This window comes from Pygocentrus nattereri, chromosome 8 (genome assembly GCF_015220715.1).
Source record: "Pygocentrus nattereri isolate fPygNat1 chromosome 8, fPygNat1.pri, whole genome shotgun sequence".
In the NCBI taxonomy this organism is placed as follows: domain Eukaryota; kingdom Metazoa; phylum Chordata; class Actinopteri; order Characiformes; family Serrasalmidae; genus Pygocentrus; species Pygocentrus nattereri.
The window spans coordinates 21,218,124-21,242,360 of NC_051218.1; the positions used below are offsets into that span (position 1 = coordinate 21,218,124).

The following is a 24,237-nucleotide window of genomic DNA, read 5'->3' on the forward strand; positions in this document are numbered from 1 at the left end:
GTCAGTCCAGTGTTGTTGAGGCTGGCTAAAGATTCAGAGCCTGTTCTGCGGTATCGCCCCCTACAGCACCGGAGCAGCACCGACAGCCTGCAGGGATCAGCTCAGACCACGCTTAGGGTGCTATTTCAGCAGAAATGTCTCGCACTCAAAATCATTAAAACATACAAGTGAAAAGGGTTTATAACGAAAAGTTTATAAAGAGTTTATAAACTAAGACAAATGCTTAATTCATGGTGTAACTACTGCCTTGTAAACCGGTTTGGCAAACGCTGTTCAATAACTAGTTAATCAGAAAGATTTTGTCACACAATTTTATTACTAACAAATGGCTGGCAGAGTCAATGTCTCAATTTAATCTAAAAATTTGGACATTATTTTAATAAAAAAATGAATGCCTAATTAAAAATGTATGCAAATAGACATTTGCCTTTATTAATCTCTTCACGAAGGCGGATGTTTTGCGACTCCTGTTGGTTAGACAGTAAGTCGCAGCCTTGCCTCCGCTCACACAAGGCTCTTTTTTGTTGTCTCCCGCGACAAAATCCACATTATTCATTTTTAAAAAAAGAAAACCAGAAGACTGGACTCAAAAACCTCTCACTGCAGGTATGCGATTATGGGCTGTTCGCGATCAGATCCGTAACCGTTTGAGACGTCAGTGATGTGTTTCCTCGATTAAAAACGTGTTACTCCGGATAGCAGTAAGTTTACACACAGCCAGCTGCCTGGCTAGGCCTCAACCTGCCGCCAAAGCAGGAAGGATAAAAGTGGCCACATATTAGCCAGCTAGCCAGTCATTTGTTTTTGTTTCCTTTCTTCTGACTTCAGAGTCTTGTGGAACATGTCTGGAGTTAACATACAGAAAATTCAGCCCATTACTTTGTCACTTTATGAACGCATATTAAATATTCATGCAGCTTCTAACGCACTCAGTTATTTATCTCCGCTTTTGTTGCTTGCTCTCTATATTAGCTAGCTAGCCTGCTCGTTAGCCTGCTAAAGGTTTCGGCACGTTATCAGTGTTTAGGTCCTCAAACCAGAATGTCATGCGAGCATTAATAATCGTCCACGTGTATTTACATCTTTCTAGATGACCATAAACCCGTCCTTTCTTTGACTAACACTTTAATAACGTAGCTAACTAGCACAGTTATGGTGTTCAGCCCGTATAGCGAATCACTGGCTTCTTTGGACGGGACACAAGAGTAAATCTCATTGAATCTCCTGCGTGTCAGATACAGCCTGTTAGTGGTCGTTCAGATTATTTTACAGTATTACCCGGCTGAGCACTACCTATTAAACCTGAATTCACTCAATTTTTATCCTACTCCTTGTGGTACCATGATTTTTGTCCATTATTGATAACGTGTGCTTTGTTTTCAGCTGTATGTTTACCTTTTGTTTTGTATAAATATTTCAGCAAGAGTGATCATCTGGTACTGCATAGCGTTTAGGGATTATCAAAATAAGAGTTTGTTGTTCTCTTTAAAGCATCTTTGACCATTCTCTTCACAGGGATGTCAAAATTAAAGCTGATATCTGCAACTGACACTCAGTTTCCTCTGTCATTGCTGGAGTCCATCAGTGAGCAACGAAACAATGGATTGTTCTGTGATGTGACCATCATTGTCCAGGACCGTAAGTTCAAGGCACACAAGACAATGTTATCGGCATCCAGCACTTACTTTCGTCAGCTGTTTTCTGTCGCAGGACAAGTCATTGAGCTTAATTTTATCAAGGCAGACATATTTGAAATGATTCTGAATTACATATACAGCTCAAAACTTTACAGAATTCGATCTGACAAGCTTGAAGATCTTATCAATGCTGGCCAGATCTTAGGTGTCAAGTTCATTGCCAATCTTGCAGCACCTCTTTCACAAGTGAAGGGTTTACCTGGTTTGTCAAAAGAAGGCGAGAACAGTAATGTTGGGGCCACAGAGGAAAATGGTTCTGGAACAGATAACATGCCAATCATCACTGAATCGTTTTCGTTGTCTGCTGAGGAATTCAAACTGACTGGCAGCAGTGTTGAAAAGGATGACTCGGACAGTGATGATGTTCTTTTTGTCTCACAAGTGGAAGCCCCGAAAGCTCAGAAAACAAAGTCCCCTCAGGTTGTGGATGCGAGTGCTGAAGGAGGACCAGAGGCTAAGAAACAAAAAATCACGAATGAGGAAGCTGCGGACACAGACCAAGTTGAGAAATGTAAGCGCCCTCCTGAAGGTGTGGTGGAAAGCAAATTTCAAAATAGCCCTCAACCCCAGCGAAACACAACACCTCTTGCCAGCCCCGTCGTGTCTCCAGACCCCAGCAGCAGTGTTTCTGCCTCTCCTGCCAGATCTTCCACACACAGTGCGCCTTCAACCCCAGTACGCATGAACAGTTTTACCCCCACGGAGTCCCATAATTCTTCTGTTCCTCTTGAAGCCAATGAAGTTCTCGGAGTCCAGAAAAAGAAGGTACTGCTGGAGCATTCTCCTGACCAGCCAGGCAAAATTAAACTGTCAGATGTGAGGCCATCCTTCAGCACAAATAACGGGCCTGCCATGGATGTTGTTCCCAAAGTGTCCACTAAAAAGACGATAACATTAGACAAAGCCTCGGAAATCGATTCCCTTTCACCAGGATGTAAGGTTTATGCTAACATAGGAGAGAACACTTATGACATTGTCCCTGTGAAAGAGGATGCAGGAGAAGGAGACTCCCGAGCAGGCCCTGGAAGAAAATCACATACACCTGTGCAAGGTGCAAGCAATGTGTCCAGCAGCACACCTCGAGGCAAAAAGAAAGCAAAAGTGGAGCAGGAGGACCACTATGAGCTAATTATGGATGGCAAGACTTTTTATGTATGCATTGTGTGCAAGCGTCCCTACGTGTGCCTGACAAGTCTCCGGCGTCATTTTAACACGCACTCATGGGAGAGAAAGTACCCCTGTCGTTATTGCGACAAGGTCTTTGCCCTGGCAGAATATAGAACCAAACATGAGATTACTCACACGGGTGAAAGGAGGTACCAGTGCTTGCTGTGTAATGAGATGTTCCTGAACTACCAGCTGTTGTCTTCTCACTGTAAACAAGCTCACAATCAAGATCCCTCAGGCAGAAAGGAGAAGGATGACACTGACAACAACCTGTACCGCCTCCTTCCTTGTAAAACTCTACAGTTCAAACCATATTCCTTCGTCTCAGAGGAAACGGGTGGAATTCCAGTCATCAACGAGAACGGCATTGTCCAGCACATTACCCCCGGCAAATCTCACTTTACAAACCAGGGTGTTCCCTCTGGCCAAAGCAAAATGTTGAACTGGGATGACATCTTTGTTGAGCCGGATGCACACACTCGTCCAGGCGCTCATGCCCGCCCAGGGCCACCGCCTCGACCTGGGAACCAAATGAATGTTGAGAACACGACAGAGTTTGAATTTGTCATACCAGAGACTTACTGAGAAATTTTCAGTGTTGTGTTTGGTGCCTTTTATGTTCAGGTCTTGATGAATTCTGTTATTGAGCTCAGTTGCCTGAAAAAGCTGAGAGGTTCATTACAGGAGGCCCGAGCAAAGATAAAAGTATGAGTTGGAGAGTCAAGGTGCTTTTTTTGGGGTTTTTGTGTCAGAATCATGAATTCTTTCGATTTGTTCCACAGCTCTTATTTACATGTGAATGATGTTTTTTAAGAGCACTTCTTACACAAAGAAATAACAGCTCTTCTATAATCTTATGTCTGTTTAAGGGTACAATAAGTAGTTTTTCTTTGAAATATAGTGAAACTATAAAAAAAGAACATTACCTAACAGTAGTATTTACTGATTTTTACATAGAGGCAAGACGTAGGCAATATGTAAGCTGTAAAATGCCCTTACCTGTCTTACCTTAGCAGTGGAAGGTCTTTTATGACAAACCATCTAAATAACAAACCAGTCCAAGTCTGCAGAATGTCAGTAATATGACCTAGTAAACTGCCTTGTAGGAAAATACTACATATTGTACCTTTATGATAAAACTGTTGAATTGCATAGGACAAATGGATGAGTAGGGTTGACATAATGAGTTGGGCTTCTAATCTGTTCTTTTTTAAATCATGATGGAGTTTGATACAGTACTGTAAGTTGCATTTTATACATTAATTATGATAACTGTTCAAAACCTTTGTCAGTTCACAATCTTACAGCTATTGTTAGGTACTGTAAGGTGAATGTATAAGGTTTAAGGATTTACTTATGAGGCGGCTGATGGCACACAATTATGGATGTAATAGTCGTGAATAAAATAATCATTGTGTAATGATGACAACACACATGGATGAAGGTAAATATTCAACAGATTTATTTACACTCTTCAAGAGCATACAGTACTTTAGGGGATGAAAATGCTGTACACTCTTAAAAAAGGCATTCCATATATGTATACAACACATTCTCCATTAATCTGGAAAACCATTTAAGCATTAAATGGTTCTATATAGAAGTCATGGTTCTAACTAGAATCATTTCCTTTCCTAAAGAACCCTTGAAGAACCGTCTTTTTTCAAGAGTGTAGACTACAACGTTTTCAGTTTTGTTCCACATTACTTGATAATCTCAACAACATAATGCAATGCACAACCTTATGTCATCCTTGAGAACATCAGCTTCAATATGATTTCCTTGGTTTGTACAGGGATTTAACATAAAGTTTCACCTTTGACCAAGATGAAATCCTGACTTTATTGCCCTGATCTTGTAATTTTACTAAATGTATTTCTTTTTCTGACAGAGAGAGATCAGTTTACATGACAGGGTGGGGACTGAAACATGAAGAGACACATTTTATATTTATGCTTTTGTGTGAGGAAGGATGGAATAAATCTGTGAATGTCTTTAGTGATAAGTCCATGATTCAGGGGGTTGTTTTGGAATTGTAAAATTGTACAATTTTATTTATATGCTGGCCATATATTCTGCGGTCATTTCCACCAAAAGCGTAATTCTGAATTGTCAAAAATAAATGGCATGCCTCTACTAAACAGTAAAGCGTCCAAGCCAAGCACGTTGTAAGGGTAACGTAAAGGATCTCGGGTTTTCATTAACATGTTGTTTTTGTACATTTTTTTTCTTACATGTGTATATTCCATTGTAGTCTTGTAAGTGTTGAACTGTTTTGGACAGTAGGATATGTTGCCTCAGTCAGAAAGTGAGTGCTCTAACAGTTGTTAATCATGAACATATTTTGTACTATTAAGACCTTCATTTTAACAGTTTGTGTTTTGTTTGGAATCATATTTATTAGGTCTTAGTGCTGTACAAAGTGAAATAAAACTCTATAGAGTACATACTAATTCTTTTTATTCCCATGGCTTTTGGTAGTTCATGTGATCATGTGACTAGTTAATAGTTTTTTTTTCTCCACCGTCCTTTTTCCATGGTGGTGTCTAGCATTGAATTCCATAGTATTCACAGTATGGCTTTGAGTGAAACAAGTCTAACAATAAGGCGAGTCTGATTAGAGAAGAATACGAACGTGTATAAGGTGGAGGCCCCCTTTTCAGCTCAGTTTTATGGCATAAACCACCAATTCTGGCCATGTAGTGGTAAGACTGGTCACATAACATTTTTATACAGTATATTTTGAACAGACACCTTATTTGTAACCCTTGCTTATTCTGTTCTTACAGTTGTATGTTTTGCTTCAAATAAAGCACATAAAACACAATACGTAGACTCATCACTAATCACAGTGAATACACACCTGGAAAGTAGTCTTAAGACTTGTGTAAATGTATATTAAGAGAAGGCAGTATGTTGCTATAGTTCCAGTGCATAATACTAGGTCTCACAGACGATTTATGTGAAATACTTATAGACGGACACAGGTAATTTTGTATATATCACTGTCATTCCGCAGCTGCATTTAAAAGTATTATTAAAAATGAGAGCTGGTCTAATGACCTAAAAGCTGTGCCTCGTTTTTAAATTGAATGTTCTGAAACACTTGCTATCACCTTTCTATGAATTATGTCATTTCCATATTTCCAAACTGGGAAAAAAAAGAGGTGTATAATGCATGTGGTGTAACTAGACCAGTTTAAAGTTGTTTCATCTACACTTTATCATAGCACAATTCAGCAAGATAATTATTTACATTGCACATGAATTTTTTTAAAAACACAGGTTTTGACTTTGCACATTTCACATTCTTTGCACTTGGGCTTTGTGCTAAATAATCCTACCATATATTACAAGTTGAAGTAGCCTATGATTTGGGCTCCATACCATAATTCTAGCTGCCCGAACTGAATTAAAGAACTCAAGTAATTATTCTAGCTTGATATTATTAATTATACTAAGAGATGATAAAGTGCAAATCAAAAATAAGACTCCTCTTCATTCCTCTTTAGCAAAGACGAGGCAAAAAACAGGACCAGGACACTCCATGCCACTTTGGAAATGTTCACATTATCTACTGTGGCAGATGCAGGGTGGCACAGTCACTGTGTCCAAGAGAGAAGCCCACAGAGACACTCTATTCAGAGGACACCCATAACAGGAGCAGAGGGCTTATGCTGTTTGGAAGCGGAGAGACATGTTTAAGGCATAACTGTGAACAGTCTTGATGTTATTTGTAGCAAGTAGAGAGTAGAGAGGCCACCTAGTATATTTTAAGTTATACTGGACAATTGCACGCGTCTCACTGCTTATATCTGCTCTGCAGGGATGAAGTCTCTTAGCTGCACACCACAGCCAAAGTCTTCAGCAGATTTGGTAGTGTAGTGAGATTGTCTGCACAGTGAGGCTCCACAGCAGCAGGTGCTCATATACTACAGGTCAAGGTGCTTCAACATCCCCAAATGCCCATTTTCCTTTGAACCCTTGGCAATGTGGAAAGTGTTCCTGTGATCCTTTGCTGGTCCCTTAAGGGCTGTATGGTGGTGGTTTATCATCAGGTGGGTAATAAGGTGGGGAGTAGCGTGGCGGGATCATACTTGGCCACATGTGACTGGCTCCAGACTGGGAGTCATCAGAAAGGACAGAAGAGTCGGGGAACATGGAGCCCTGCAAGGACAAAGATAATTCATGCAATCAGTCCATGTAGGTTTGATCTACTGATAAATTTTGTTATATGATATAACTAATGCTGAAAGATTCCCTCTTTTTATACTGAAATCATAATTTGAAATACTCCCCAAATCTTCAACTTTAATTATAGCCCATCAGTTTTAATTTGTAACCTAATTACACAGAGCTTGTGAACTGCTAAAGATACATTACACTTTGTGTACCTAATCATGGTCCTGGAGATATATCACACATGCAGAGCTTAGCTCCCCCTGTAATCTAACACACTGATCTAGGTAATTAAGGCCTTCAAGGCATGTAAATATCAGAGCCAGATGTGTTGGATCTGAACACTCCAGGGTGGTAGATCTTCAGGACCTGGATTGAGCATACCCCTGCATTAGACCAATTTGAACACCTGCATGATGCACCCATGGCAACACAACTAATTGGCCATCTGGTACCAAAAAGAGAGGCTTGGACATGGATTGATAGAAAATAATTGCAATTTACATCACAGTCAAAATGTTAGCAGCCTGCCACATAAAGGCACAAATGGAGGTGGAGTGGGCAGGCCCAAGGAGTAGCAGTCGGAATAAGGGGGGGTATGAATTTTCTAAACACTGTTATAGAGAAAGCTGCTGCTAATGAATACCAAAAACAAGTAAAAAATATCATACATGTCTCATAAGTAAACCATTGCAGGCTGTAAATGCATAATAACAATGATCCTGAAGGTGTTTACTTTGGAAGCTGCTGATTACCTGTAGGTCGTAGGCAGTGTAAGGTGGAAGGCAGGGGGCAGTGTTATAGAAGGAGTTTGACGTGGATGGCGCAAGAGTCTCTGGAGGTCCAGGGATGGCCAGAGGGTCTGGCTCACAAGTGTCAGGAGCTACTGCTGGCACCTTCAAAAACACAGGCATAAAGAATAGCACTTATCCTATATTTTTCTGTAACACCCAACAAGAACAAATAGCGCATGCTGCAGGGTTACACTTTCAAAACCCAGTTCTTTTTCAGGTAACAAAACAGTAAATATACAGTACTGTGTAAAAATCAGGGACCACCCTTTCGATTATTTAATTTCCAAAGTGGCCATTAAATGCAAGTATTTCATGTTTCAAAAAAAAAAACAGGAAACATGTTTAACAGAAAATAATAAAATAAGCCTCTGACACCAATTATGTTATCAAATCAAATCAATATTTAATATTTCCACTCTTTACTTTTGTGCACCCATTGCTACTTCAACTCCTCCATCCTTTCGATCCTAAAACCAAGGTGTAAACGCTGTGTGCTCCCAACAGAAGCTGTCCACAAAACACTGACAGACAGTCTTTTTGTAGGGCAACAGAGACACTAACATTCAAAAATGACTAAAGGAGATATGAGATATGATGGGCTACAGAGAAAAGTTGTAGAGTAACTGGGGCTGACAACAAAGCAAAGCCTGGTAGACCACCATTTGATAAAATCAAGCTCCACTCTTGCTTCAGATCTGAAAAAATCCACAGGTGTTTCTGTCTGTCCTTCCAGTAAGAAAACAACTCAATGCTAAAAGAATGTGCAGCTGTAAACGAGCTGTTACTGAGAAAAAGAAAGAACAAAAAAATAACATTTGCACTAGATCATCAAAACTGGACATCTGAAATGTGGAGGTAAGTTATATGGACTGATGTGCAACCTTGTTTCCAAAAAAGTTTGAATGCTGTGTAAAATGTAAATAAAAACAGAATACTAAGGTTTAAAGATGTTTAAACCCTATATTTAACTGAAAATAGTACAAAGACAACACATCAAATGTTGAAACTGAGAAATGTTTATTGAAAAAATATATGCCCCTTTTGAACTTGATACCAATTTGATCAATTTCATAATGTGCCAAATGTTTTCAATGGTGAGAAGTCTGGACTACAAGCTGGCTAGTTTAGCACCTGGACTCTTTTACTACAGAGCCTTGCTGTTGTATAACATATACGGCATGGTTTGGCACTGTTCTGCTGAAAAAAGCAAAGTCTTCCCTCCGAAAGACAATGTCTAGATGGAGAATATGTTTGGAGCACATGTGGTTCCAAAACCAAAATTCCTCAGTATTAATGACATTTTTACAGATGTGCAAGTTACTCATGCCATGAGCACTAATACACCCCCCATACTATCACTAATGCTGGCTTTTGAATTGTGCACTGATAACAACCCAAATGGTCCCTCTCCTTTTTAGCCCGTAGGATGCGGCACTTTTTTGTCTTAAATGAGCTCAGGCCCAGAAAAAGCAGTGGTGTTTCTAAATCCTGTTTGTGTATGGTTTATAGAGAGTTTAACTTGCATTTGTGGATGCAGCAACAAGCTGTATCACAAGTGTTAACAGACAATGGTCTTCTGAAATGTTCCTGAGCCCATGCTGTGATTTCCACTACAGGATCATGCCTGTTTTTAATGCAGTGCTGCCTGAGGGCCAGATCACAGCCATCCAGTATTGGTTTTCCTCCTTGTCCCTTGCACATACAGATTTATCTGAATTCTCTGCACCTTTTGATTATATTATGTAACATAAATGATGAAAACAAAGTTCTTTGCTATTTCATGTTGACAAACTCTTGCATTGTTGAATCTGTCCACAGTCTTTCACACAGTGGTGAACCTCTCCCCATCTTTACTTGTGAAAGACACCCCCTATCTGGGATGCTCTATTATACCCAATCATGATACTGATCTGTTGACAATTAAGCTTAGTAACTGTGAGATTTTCCAGTGGGTGTTTTTTTTTTTTTTAGCATTACACATTAGTCTTTTGTTGCCCCTGTCTCAACTTTTTGAAACATGCTGATGGCATGTTTGCCTTAGTAACCTCATTCATATCAGACCAGTTACACCAGTTTACAACGACCGCACCTTTGGTCTAAAACTAGGCCTGCTTAACATTAGATCCCTGGCATCTAAAGCCATTATTGTAAATTAAATTATTACAGATCATGATTTTGATGCTCTGTGCCTGACAGAAACGTGGATTAGACCCGATGAGTACCTTAGTCTAAATGAAGCCACTCCCGCAGGCTACAGCTATGCACACAGCCCTCGTTTAAGCGGTCGGGGTGGAGGTATAGCAACCATCCATGCAAAAGCTTTAGGCGTGAACCAGAAAGCAGGACCTACATTTTCTTCTTTTGAAGTTCTTGTACTTAATATATTTGAGCAAGGAACAAATAAACACTCATTTCTATTAATCACAATTTACAGGCCACCCGGTCCGTATTCTCAGTTCTTACAAGAATTCTCTGAGTTTCTATCAAGCCTAATAACGTTTTCAAGTAAAATATTAATTGTCGGAGATTTTAATATCCACATCGACAACCCTCACGACACACTAAGTAAGGCATTCATATCTATCATAGACTCCATGGGATTCACCCAAATTATAAAAGGGCCCACACACCACCTCAACCACACTCTAGACTTAATACTGACCTTTGGTGTAGACATAGATAACTTAGCCATTCTCCCCCAGAGCACAGCCGTCTCAGACCATTACTTAATCTCATACAAAATCCAGTTTAGTGGTAATGTGCGCTCATCACCATGCTATCAGGTTAAGAGGACTATAACTTCCTCCACAGCTGGCAGCTTTATCAGAAACCTCCCACAGTTATCAACTTCAGTCAGCTGTCCATCTGATCCTACTGAATTAGATATTTTGACCAAATTCCTAGAGGATACTCTTCGATCTACGTTAGACAGTGTAGCTCCATTAAAAAGCATAATAGTACGGCAGAAAAAACTCGCCCCGTGGTATAATGATCACACTCGAGCTTTAAAACAGACTGCCAGGCAACTAGAGCGAAAATGGCGCCTGACTAAATTAGAAGTGTTCCAGTCCGCCTGGAAGGAGAGCCTTATAGCCTTATATAGACTATAGAAGAGCCCTTACTTCAGCACGTTCAGCCTATCTCTCCTCTCTCATAGAAAACAATAAGAACAATCCCAGACTACTATTTAGCACAATTTCTAAACTAACAGAGAACAAAAGAGTCACTGAACCCCAGATGCCATCAGCCTATAGCAGCAATGATTTTATGAATTTCTTTAGTGATAAAATCGAAAAAATTAGACAGAAAATTCTGAACACACAGTTAAATTCCACAAACCTGCTGGCTTATAATTCCAGTCTAGACCCTGAGAATATTAAGAGTCACTCCAGATAGGCTGGAATCGTTTACATTACTCCAAGAAAATGAACTAATCAAAATAGTCTCTTCTGCAAAACCATCGACCTGTATTCTAGCCCCAATTCCTACAGGTCTACTCAAGGAAATCTTACCAGAAATAACTAAGCCTATTCTGTCAATAATAAACTCCTCTCTTAGCCTCGGATATATCCCAAAAACTTTTAAACTTGCAGTAATTAGACCGCTGATTAAGAAAGCTAACCTCGATCCCTGTGAACTATCAAATTATAGACCCATCTCAAATCTCCCCTTTATATCTAAGATCCTGGAAAAAGTGGTGGCAAAACAATTAAGCCCTTATTTACATAGGAATAATCTACACGAAAAATTTCAGTCTGGTTTTAGGCCACATCATAGTACAGAAACAGCATTAGTAAAAATTATAAATGATCTTCTATTATTCACGGATCAAGGAAATGTGTCGTTGTTAGTCCTCCTTGACCTTAGTGCAGCATTTGACAGAACAGACCACTCTATCCTACTAGATAGACTAGAAAACCATGTAGGGGTAACAGGAACAGCTCTTTCCTGGTTCAGGTCCTACCTCACCGATCGATATCAGTTTGTTAATGTAAAGGGTGAATCATCTGTTCGTGCAAAAGTAATGTATGGTATTCCACAAGGCTCTGTTTTAGGACCTATATTATTTACAATATATATGCTACCACTAGGCACCATTATCAGTAAACACGGCATAAATTTCCACTGTTATGCCGATGACACCCAGTTATATATATCAAGTAAACCAGATGATAAAATTAAACTTGGCAAGATTGAGGACTGTATAAAAGACATAAAAGATTGGATGTCAAATAATTTTCTGTTACTTAACTCAGATAAAACAGAGGTCCTGCTTCTTGGTTCAAAATTAGCCAGAAACAGACTGTCTAACTCAACAATAAAACTTAACAATCTCTCAGTTTCATCAAGCTTATCTGTTAAAAATCTTGGTGTCATGATAGACGCTGATCTCTCCTTCGACACACATATAACTAATATCACTAGAACAGCCTTCCTGCATCTCCGCAATATTGCTAAATTAAGAAATTCATTATCTCTACAGGATGCAGAAAAGCTAGTTCATGCATTTATCACTTCAAGGCTAGATTATTGTAATGCCCTGCTGTCTGGATGTCCCAGCAAAAGCCTTAACAAGCTTCAGCTAGTCCAGAACGCTGCAGCCAGAGTCTTCACAAGAATTAGGAAGTTTGACCATATTAGTCCTGTTTTATCAGCCCTGCACTGGTTACCAGTTAAATTTCGCATTGATTATAAAACTATATTACTGACATATAAAGCTCTAAACGGGCTCGCCCCTCAGTACCTGAGTGAGCTCCTCTCCCACTATGAACCATCACGCCTATTTAGATCACAAGGTGCTGGCTTACTACTGGTACCTAGAATTAATAAAGTTACATCAGGGGGGAGAGCTTTCTCATACAAAGCCCCCCAGCTCTGGAATAATCTTCCTGCTAATGTTCGGGAATCAGACACAGCCTCAATCTTTAAGTCTAGGCTAAAAACTTATTTGTACAGTCAAGCATTTGGTGACTAGTCTTCCCTGTCAGGTCTAGACCTGCTGGAGTCTACACTGCTCTGTTTTACTGTAATCTGTGGTCAGCCACTCTTTACAGTACTAACTCTGTTTTTTTTCTTTCCTTTCTCTGCCGAGCTGATCAGCTGCCCATCCTGTGCGTCTGATGCTGTTGCCTCTACTGCCTTGATTGGTGCCGCTGCTCACCAGCCTTCTGGACTGGTTTGACCACCACTGAGCTTCTTGCTGTACAGCGCTGTGCAGTCCTCACCCTCAGATCTTTCTTTTCCCACTTTACTATAATACTTCATACTAATAATGTTTGCTATCCGGTGTCGACCATAGGAGGATGGGTTCCCCTTCTGAGTCTTGGTTCCTCTCAAGGTTTCTTCCTCTTTTAGGGAGTTTTTCCTTGCCACCGTCGCCGCTGGCTTGCTCATGGGGGCTCGGACCGGGATTTTCTTTCTTCTTTTCTCTTCTCTCTGTAATACTGATTGTTCTGTAAAGCTGCTTTGTGACAACACCTGTTGTAAAAAGCGCTATATAAATCAATTTTGCTTCCTTGCTTGCTTGCATCAAATTCAATATGGCCATATATAAAAAAAATTAGTTTCAATATTTGTTGTCTTTGATCTATTTTCAATTAAATACAGGGTTTAAATGATTTGCACATTACTGCATTCTGTTTTTATATACATCTGCATGGCATCCCAACTTTTCTGGAAACGGGTTTGTAATTGGGATTATTTGGATTGTGACATGAAAAACATGCAACCTAAGACTGAATTTAGAAAATAAAAAAATTATCCCACAGACATTTTTGAAAAAACTGAAAGCAAATCTCCTGAGAAAAATGCAAGCTATAATAAAGGCAAATGGTGGACACACTACATACTTAAAAATTTTATGTTGTATGCAGTTGTTGAAGATTCCGAAGAAGTGGACCACCGAGTCTAACGAAAGGCTTCAGGACTGCATGGAATTAACAGATTGGACTGTGTTTGAGGATGCTACAGACAGCCTGGATGAACATATGAATACTGTGAAATTCTACATCAGCCTATGTGAAGACACCTGTGTTCCCACCAAAACTCACATTATAACAACGACAAGCCCTGGTATAATGCCAGACTGAAACAGTTGCGTGGATCTAAAGAAGCAGTGTATAGGAGTGGAGATTGGGCTCTGTACAATCAGGCAAGGAACACACTCAACAATGAAATCAGAGCTGCAAGATAGAGCCACTCAAACAAGATGAGTCTTATGATGTCCACAATTGAGCTTTCAACTGTTTGGAAGTGGCTGCAGAACATCACGAGCTACAAAAGGACACCCCCCCAGACAATGGGTGATCATCAGCTGATTGATAAGCTTAACACCTTATGGCAGACTGATAACAAGCCCATTGGTCCCTCTCCTTTCAATTTTCAAAACTCAATATCAAAATTTAACCCGTTAAAAAAAACGTAGCCCCACCTAGTGCTAATTACCATATATTTGCATGTTGGTCAGATAGAAAAAGAAAAAGAAAACTGGAAAATGAAAAGTGAATCTCCAGCAGGTGGCGCTGATGTTCGTTTTCATTTTCCTTTTCATTCTGACAGTTAAAGCGCATCAGTGCCGAAAACGGAATCACAGACGGTCACTTTGCTGTTGATTTATCCATTCTGCATTTTCATTTTAATTTTGTCAGATTTGCAGCTGATCACTATGAAAAAGAAATAAGAAAGTAAACTTTGCATTTTGATTTTAGTTTTTACACATATTCTGTGTTTCATGAAGAAAAGCCAAAGCCAAAGTGAAGTTTGTGTTTTCTCTTGTCTGTTAGCGTTTTCATTTTACATTTGGCCGTAAAAAAAACAGAATAACGACTAAAATGAAATGACGAATAGCTGTTTTCAATTTATTTTTGTCACAAATAGCTCGTGCTCATGTGAAAAATGAAATTGCAAATGAAGGCATTTCATTTCATTTTCAATTTTGGATATTTGGATATTTGTCCAATGTTTTGGAAAAAGAAATGGCAAAAAGAGGTTTTATTGTTTCCATTTTCATTTCCTTTTTGGCAGGATTTGCCTCCCATAAACACCTTTTACAGCAGATTTGAAAAGCCCAGTTCCACATACCCACTCAGCACCGATTCACACCCTCCTGTCATCCAGCCATCTATTCAGCCTGCCCTGAAGATCTGCGAGAAGGATGTGCATCGACTCCTCAGGAGACAAAAAGTGAGGAAAAGCACCAGGACTAGATGGTTTATCACCTTCCTGTCTGAGGGCCTGCACTGACCAGCTCACGGCAAACTTTATAGCGCTCTTTAGCAAATCACTGGAGCTGTGTGTCATACCTTCCTGATTCCATCGCTCTACCATAATACCAATTCCCAAAAAAGCAACCATCACAAGATTGAATGACTACAGACGTGTTGCTTTGACCTTTGTAGTCATGAAATCCTCTGAGAGACTGGTGCTCACTCATGTGAAGAACATCACAGATCCTCTGCTAGATCCCCTGCAGTTTCCATACTGGCCAAACAGGTTGGTGGACGATGCAGTGAACATGAGATTCCAACTTATTCTCTAACAATTTGAACACCCAGGAACATATGCAAGAATTCTGTTCTTGGACTTTAGCTCAGCCTATAATACAATCATCCCAAGACAGCTACACAACAAACTTCTCCAACTCAGCGTGCCAACCCCCCACCTGCCAGTGGACCACCTCACTGGCAGAGAGCGGCAGGTGAGGTTGGGAAAGTTCAGCTCAAACACCCAGATCATCAGTACGGGTCCTCCACAGATCCCTCAGTCAAAATCTTGAAGTGTGCAGGTGGCACTACAGTCATTGACAAGTCTGCTTACAGACTTGTGGTTGATCAGGTGGTCCTCTGGAACAGTCATAACAACCTAGTCCTGAATACAACAAACTGTTGTCGTAGTGGAGTCCTGCAAGTTCCTGGGCACATCAATCACCAGGGACCTGAAGTGGGACAGCAATATCAGCTCCATCATCAAGAGTGCCCAGCAGAGGATGCACTTCCTGCATCAGCTGAAGAAGTTCATCCTGCCCCAGGAGCTGATGGTGTGGTTCTACACAGCCATCATTGAGTCTGGGGCAGCTCAGCCACCAAGCATGACCTCAACAGACTGTAGCCCATCATCCGGTCTGCAGAGAGGATGATTGGGGTTAAGTTACCCACATTGCTGAAACTCAATGCTTCCAGAACCAGGAAGCGTGCAGAGAAGATCTCTACCGACTCGTCACACCCCAGACACCACCTGTTCCAGCTCTTTCCCTCAGGCTGGTGCTTCAGCCAGATGAGGATGAGGACATCCAGGCTACAGAGGACCTTTATCCTACAAGCCATCACTCTCTTAAACAGTTAATTATTACACATAAACAATATTCCAGATTTTATATATATATATGTGTGTGTGTGTGTGTGTGTGTGTGTGTATATATATATATATATATATGCGTACTGGTACATACACTCAACATTTCATGTTCTGAAACTACAGTCTCAAACCAGTGTTTAATCTAGCATCTTAGATGCTTAGATGTTTGGGATCACCTCACTGATCCCTTTCTTTGCCACTATACACCCTTTAACTTCTGCTGCACTCAGCACTTTAACTTTACACATACTTTGCATGATGTTAAGGTTACAGGTATGACTGTGTGTGTGTACGAGTCAGTGATAGTAGGAATGCATGTTTTATTTACTTACTTACTACTTACTTTATTTACTACATGTGTTTGTCTGACACTGTGCACTGTGAGCTCCAGTAACCAAAACCAAATTCCTTGTATGTATAAGCATACCTGGCCAATAAAGCTTGATTTAGATTTTTTTTATTAAATATGTGTTAAAAATGAATTACTTATACTTAATAGTACAATAGTACTTTTGCACAGTACTGTAAAAGAGCCAGATGTCTTACCATGTCTTTAAAGCCTCCAAGCACTGCTGCTGTGATGATGCCCAGAAAGAGTGCAATAATGTTGAGAATAGTGGCTGACCACAAAAGGTGGTAGAGGTGCACAACGTCCTGGCAACTTTGGACATCGGTATACTCATGGTAGCCTCCTCTTAACTCAACACGACTGTTTCAGGATGCAGAGAAGAGCATTATAGCAAAATAAATTCATGAGATGAGACTGTACCAGCAAGACATAAAACACAGCAAAAAAAAAAAACAACAAAAAAAAAACTTTACAACACATTCATGCAAAACTAAAGACTGCCAGTGCACATCACTCTTAAGAAGAGCATGACATGAAAAACATATACAATCCCTTAATTTAGTCTACTATGTATTCAAGACTTTATCATGGTTTAGACCATAAATGAATGGAGTTACAGTTTGAAATCCAATAAGATATTTTGTTTGTGGAGTTCAGAAATGAGGCCTGGTTCTCACTTCAGAAAGAAGTGCCAGGACATGCAGAAAAAAGCCTCAACTCATTCCAGTGGTACTGCATGTTTCCCAATGGAGTAACACTGTACACAGCCACACGGAGTACTTCAACCACAACAAATCATGGGTTGTCAATGTTGTTGAGGGGCTAAAAATGGAAAGACCTACTTCCAAATCATGGTGGATTTCCTAAATTTTTTCAAAACATCTTTATTCTGAAGTCCCAAAAGAGGATGTTCTCTGAAACATAAGTAAACACAAGCAATCTTTCCAACAGAGCTTGAGGAAAAAAAGGCACGCTCAGTCAAAGCAAATAGAAACCATAACCAAGATAAAACAAAGACAGAAAAGATTGGCCTGAGATCTGCCTGGAGAAACAGGAAATCCTGAGAGAGTGAGAAGGGTGCTGGCGCACACGTACTTGCCACAGTTATAGAGGTCACAACAGTAGCAGGTGTTACTCTTCACACGCAGCTTACAAGACACACGGGGGGTCTGGCACTGGACCTAAAAAAGATCAGATACACATGTGAAAATATGATGGCTACAATGCTCCATTTTAAAAGCAAAATAAGAAAAAGGTAAATTCAGCAGAGAGCTCTAGCATTATTATGAGTTAAAAATGGGTCGTAGAGGACCCTTTGAGGTGGCGTCCTGAACTCACATCTTGGTCAGAAGAGGTTGCGCTGGAGAAGTATTCACATCGACCAGCATAAAGAGGCCTGAGGTCCTGCGAGAAATTAAAATACATCCAAGAAAAAGTATTTCATAGACTGGCAAAAGACAAAATGTGCAGCTCTGAGCATTTTATGATACTCCAAAAAGAAGAACTTACTGTAACACTTCCTACCTGCACAGGAACTTCATAACATATATCTAAGCACTGCTTGACATATTTACAAAGCAATACCTGAATATTCACAAAAATGTCAGTGATTGCAAGATGCCATATGATGTCTAATAAATGTGAAATTATGAAATAAATGACATTACATTGACGTAAGGGGATAACTGTGACAGACATTTTTTTAATTTATAACATGGTTATGAAGCATTATTCCCAAGTAATCAAATGTATAAAGCAGTAGCCTAGTCAAGACCTTTGGATGGAAGAAATAAGGATGATTGTGATGCCCTTGAACATAAGTGATCATTTTCATGGATTTAGGAAAATAGCAGCTTTAACCCTCTGAAGATGCCCTGTGCTATCTTTGCAACAATGTTTAGGCAGGTGGGATGTGTCAAACTGATGTCCATATTAATGCCTACACCCTGGGGTTTCCCAGCAGAAGACTGCCGAAGGCATCACACACCCTCCACTGGCTTGTCTTCTTCCAAACGTGATTCTTGGCACCATCACTTCCTCAGGTAAATGGCGCAGACGACCCAGATTGGATTTGCAGTTTGGAGCAAAGATCACCTTTCCCAACAGTGAGGCCCATTGCAGACACTTTCAATAGAGGACAGAGGTTAGTATGGGCACTCTTGCAGGCCCATACGCATGAAGGGGTAATTTTATGTGACTTGTGCATCAGTAGTCCTTCTGTTGGTTCAGACCAGACAAGACAACCTTCATTGCCCTGAAGCACCCTGTAAGCGGTCAATGGGTTGTCCCTCCTCGGAACACTGTTGGTAGATACTCACTAGTGCTGACCAGGAGCACCCCACAAGCATTGCTGTTTTGGAGATGCTCCAACCCAGTCTCGCCATAGCAATTTGGCCCTTGTCAAACTCGCTAAAGTTCTCATGCCTGCCCATTTCTCCCACATCCAACACGTGACTAGGCCAACCAACTTTTTGATTACCATCTAAATATCCCAGATATTGACATATGTCATTATGAGATAATCAATGTTATTTGCTTAATTTGTGAATGGTCCTAAGGTTTTGGCTCATCATTGTGCATCTTTCCATACAAAAACTTTGTACTTTAGTCTTGGTAAAACATTACTCCAGCAAAAGTAGAAGTTTCATGTCTGTATTTTTATTTGAGTACAAAATTACTGTTGTTAAATCAACAAGTGTCAAAAGTTAAAGTAATTTGAGTTATTACACTTATTTTGTTTTATAATTTCTTAAATTGATAACCAAGTTACATTAAGGAAACCAACCACTCAGGTCTTCTTAAAAGAAACTGCACTTTAACTCAAGCAGTATTATACAGAACTAATAAATTGTATTCTTAACGAGGCCTCTGCCTTACAAGTTCCATTACTATGAAAACATGCTTTAGTTTTATAAATGAAACAAATGTCTGTCACTTTAACTTAATGCCCCTTAAGTGTGGTATGGCCAAAAATTAAACCATGGTACAATTAAAATTTTTGAAGGTATACATGATATCATCTTAGTATACATCCATCCATCCATTCTCTAAGCCGCTTCTCCTCTTAGTATACATTTTAAAATGAAAACATTTTAGATGTAAACCTATTTTTATAGGTTCACTTTTGACATCCATTCAATTTGATTAAAAAAACATTTTTACAACTAAACTAAATATGAAATATTTTTTTTGTAAAAAATAGGGATTCACATCTGGATTTTTACAAGGGTTAGACTGGCTTCGTATTTGGCAGCCTTTTGAAAAAAGTTTCTATTTATCAGAAAATTCAAATAAGAAGCAAACTTTAGCTTTCTTAAAAGGCTTTTTTGTTAGACTATTCCGCTGCTTACAAAGCAAAGAGGACTACTTCAGGTGTAACAGAATAGCGCCAGGGGACCGAACGTCTGCTGCATTTTTATTTTTATTTGAAACACGACTGAAATCTTTATGCCAAAAGGGCTAATATTAACATGTTTTGCATTGTTTGTTTGTATGCTGAAATATTTGTAATTATTTGGCATACCAGCACAATAGCTATAACATAACTAAAACCCGAGAAAGAGTTTTAACCCACTTCTACCTTTATGTCAATGCAGTGTTATTTACTTCTTATGTCCTCTTGCAATTACTGCAATATACATATATACAAGTAATACTTTATAAATGTTATTCAGTGCTCATGGATGTGCTATAAAGTGTCTCCCCATGGAAGCAGACTTAAAATAAAGTGCTACCAAACTCACTATGTGCCTTGCAGCAAAAACCCCGTCCACAATAGCACAACAGAACGCAGCCACCACACCAAAGCTGATGAAGACAATGGAGGCCACCAGCTGCAACAAAAACAAAAGCAGAAGCTTACTGGACAGTGAACACACTGGTCAGCTACTCATAATTCAGCATGCAAGCCAGTTTGCAAAGTCACTATGCCCAAATAGAGTATCTTGATGCATTTACCTGTCAAGTCTATCACCTTGTTCCTGAAAAGTTTGCAAACAGACATTATCTTACCTAACTTATTGTTGTAACATCTGGGTATCGTCTACTTTGTCCATATTTATTGGTAACTCTGAGTTATGAGCATTCACTATTCGGTGTGAAGCCCTGTGTAGAGGACATGGTGGGAATAAAGTCATCTGACCAATAGTTCCATTCTCTGGTGCCCCTAGCTGGTAGTGTGCCAAGCACTCCCTGAATGAGTGCTGCCCTCCCACCTCTGACTCAGAGACAGGGAGCATTCAATTTCACATCATCTTGTTCTGTCTGCAGGCCACACACCTCCTCTGGAGGGAAGCATCTGAACACTCCCAATGACATACCACATCCTACAACTGACAGCATCACAGAGCCTGGCTGTGTCAAAACAGCGTACAGACTGTAAACACTGCATCTATGAGCACTGCAAAACATCAGGATGAAAAACTCTGACAGCCTACATTCTTCAAAAATATTAATCTCATGCCAACCATCAGCTTTAACCCTCAAGTTTATGTCCAACAACAAATACGACAAGCTTTGTTTACAGTATGTTTACAGAAATCTATTACAAACTTGTATTTTTCCTGAATCTCTATGATTATCCTGCCGCAAACAATTTTTCATTTGCAGAGTTACACCTCTATTCCCTCTGCTCTGCGATGGCTTCTGTACATTCCTGCCGGGACATTCATCCTGCTCCTCTTACACAGAGCTATTTCTGGGTGCATCTCACCAGAGTCCCTGGAACAAATTCTGATATTCAGACTGAACTCAGTGAGCCTGTTATTCCAGTATAACTACATGAGCAAAAACCTGAGCAAGTCTTAAAAAAATCAGTGTTCCTCCTCACCAAATTGGATTTTTTGGGCCAATGAGGATTTTTCCATCAAGAAGCAATACATATTCATTATTATGGTTTAGAATGATTTGCAGGGCAAAAACTGAGAAATTGATAGGAACAAGTGGTGTAATGTAAAACCTCTTACCATCTGCCTCTTATTTTCTATTAAATGGGCTCCAATGATTCCGAGAATGGAGCCGAAACCAAGCTAAAAATAACACAGGATAAATGCTGTTACTGATTGCATCACTTCATTGAAAGATATGTCAGTCTGACATGACTATGAGAGAAAAACCACTTATTCAAATTTCACACAATCTATTCACTTGTAGAATACAGTTGCTTTTATATTTTTGGGAGGTTTGAAGTTGAATATAAATTTCTATTATATTCCAATCATTAAGCTATTCTTAATTACTATTTGTCCATAATTATTAATGAGTACTTCATTATGTAGAAATGTCACTATGTGAACTGAATTGTGTTTATCCAGAGACAGTTATTCTCTCTCAGAGCAGTGATAAGATTGACAGTCACTGGCTAATGAATTATTACACTTCTGCCTTAAGTTTTAACGGAATAAAGAAGAAAAAAACACTAGCAATATGAATTCACCTTCTTTATCAGTAAGATTTTCAAGCATATAAGATAAAATGAAAACTATATATATATCTTCAGAACATGCAGAGAAGTGTCAGTCAGTTATAGAATTATAACTATTGTTACTTACAATGACTCCAGGATAGTAGCCACCAACAGTAATGTTCTGTGTCCTTGTGGTAGCAGCCAGCCCAAAGACTAGGATAAGTATAGACACGACGAACAGCATTGCTGTCACTATGATGGACTTCCTTTTCCTCCTCTTGAATGACCCTATAAAGATGATAAAGTAGGCCAATGTCATAAAAATGCATGTACTTACCTGAGGAAGATATGCTTTCCAAGTTTTAGCAGCTTCTGAGTAGACTCAGGCTAAAAGTTTAATCATTCAATTGACAGCTAGCCACAAACACCACAGAAACCTCTAAAATGCTTCAATGGATCTTTACTGTCTTGCTGTTTTCATCTCTGCTGATAGCTCAAAAGGCACATTGATTTTCAAATCCATTTTGTTTGCAGGTTTATCAATTATACATACAGAAATGTTTCACCCTTTTTATGAAAAATCTAATAAATAAAAAACTCAAAATACTAGATTATTACTATGCCAAAAACCGAATTTATTTAGGATTTTTTTATCAGATGTATATTGAGAAATGTTACTCCTTCATGAAAACGCCAAGGAGGCTTTCACTCTATTGTTTACAAAAATGTAGCATAAACAGTATTTAGAGCTACAAAATAGGTTATTAGAACTCCACAGATCTGACGATGATCCCTTCTAGTGCACAACAAATGACCACATCCTAAAATCCCAGTGTAGCTTTACTCCCAGTGCAAAGGGAGATTTCAGTTATCAGTAAAAGTGCCTACTACGAACACTTACATCTGCAAGATGATCATTTTCCTAAACGCCCTCTAACAGATCAAAGTTGCTATAAAACGTTCTACGTGTATGAAATAAAGTAGGAATGCGTTAAGTTAACGTTACACCGCGTAGCCTGAGCGCAGTCCTATATGTTGTGATTTACAGCATCGAACAATGAGCGTTTCACAACGTTTCGAGCGTTTGGGGTTAAGCCGGTGGGCTAATTCAGCCGTTCGGACATGCAGAGCACTGCAATAATTCCCAGTTTAATCCCGAATTTGCACATAAACCAACCCCCATTATGAGTCTGAGTCTGGCTAACGGCATTGACCTTGCACGTACCCACTGCATCGGACACAGGTATCCCGCTGGCTGGCGGAGTCAGTCCCGCTGGCATTTTGTTTGGGGTCTTTCTAGCATGAGCTAGGCTACAGTTAGGACTTGGGGTTAAAAATTAAACGCCCTAGTGAGGCGACGCTGTTTTTCTCGCTCAGACTTGCTGAATAGAAAACCTGGGCTTGCCGTGGCATTCTCTGTCAGCCAGCACTCCTTCAGCTCCTGTAGTTCTTCTCTCATTAGCTGCTATATCAAACCCCTCCGTCACTGCACTCATCAGCTCAGCACGCGCGCCTCGCGCCACTGCGCATGCCCGGCTCTCCTCGCTCTGATGCTGTACAGTAGGGCTTACTTCACAGTTGCAGGGCTGTCCGATTCGAAAGAGTCGGGATGAGAATCGATGCAGTCTATTCTGAATAACATCTGGCTACATAAAACGTACAATACTGATTAAGTACAGGACAATTTATTAAGATATATGTTGCGATTTGTGTTATGCATGCAGAAAAAAAACATTTCATGCTAGTCTGAGTTGGTCTAAACTGGTGTCCTGATCTAGTGCTGGTCTCAGCATGGTCATGCTGGTAGCATGCCAGCATCCAAAATACAACAATATATGCCGATTATGCTGGTGGATACAATAGACTAATAAATTATTTGTGAAATAATTTAAAGATATACTCTCTCTCTCTCTCTCTCTCTCTCTCTCTCTCTCTTGCTCTCTCTCTCTCCTACAGTATAGTATTAAGGACTTTGCATAGACTTCACAACGATGTTATCATTTGTAAAATATTATGTAGTCTTGTAGCTAAAATTGAAATGTATCACTACTTTGATTTATAATGCATTTTTTGCTTGTAATCCGTTTAGGTGATTTGAAATTATTGATTATTCTACTTTTTCTACATGGGGATCTGACTGCCTCTCATGTAGCTGCAGGGAGGATGCTGAGCAAACCTAAATCTGTGAAGAAGAAATGGAGTACAACCAACTGGATTCTAATTTGTTATTTCATTTTTGTTCAGTTGTTAGCACTTGTAACATAAGTAACTTAATTTAAAAATAAAAGCACACAA

At 39.6% G+C, this 24,237-nt stretch overlaps 2 protein-coding genes across 3 annotated transcripts; one reads left to right on the forward strand and one right to left on the reverse strand.

Annotated features, from left to right (window-relative positions):
- The first annotated feature begins 52 nt into the window (after positions 1-52).
- On the forward strand, positions 53-5,691 carry zbtb33 (zinc finger and BTB domain containing 33). Its single transcript, XM_017698324.2, has 2 exons — positions 53-606; positions 1,516-5,691. Exon 2 carries the CDS (start codon positions 1,518-1,520, stop codon positions 3,447-3,449), a length of 1,932 nt encoding a protein of 643 aa, XP_017553813.1. The 5' UTR covers positions 53-606; positions 1,516-1,517; the 3' UTR covers positions 3,450-5,691.
- tmem255a (transmembrane protein 255A) lies at positions 5,391-23,447 on the reverse strand. 2 transcript variants are annotated; one of them, XM_017698327.2, is made up of 10 exons: positions 23,168-23,447; positions 22,088-22,230; positions 21,503-21,565; positions 20,282-20,371; positions 17,877-17,942; positions 17,634-17,719; positions 17,381-17,452; positions 16,736-16,898; positions 7,799-7,939; positions 5,391-7,031 (listed from the first exon to the last, which is right to left on the reverse strand). In XM_017698327.2, exons 1-10 carry the CDS (start codon positions 23,220-23,222, stop codon positions 6,891-6,893), a joined length of 1,020 nt encoding a protein of 339 aa, XP_017553816.1. In that variant the 5' UTR covers positions 23,223-23,447; the 3' UTR covers positions 5,391-6,890. The 2 variants fall into 2 exon arrangements, with proteins under 2 accessions (XP_017553816.1, XP_017553817.1); XM_017698328.2 differs by lacking the exon at positions 17,381-17,452.
- Between the last annotated feature and the right edge of the window lie 790 nt (positions 23,448-24,237).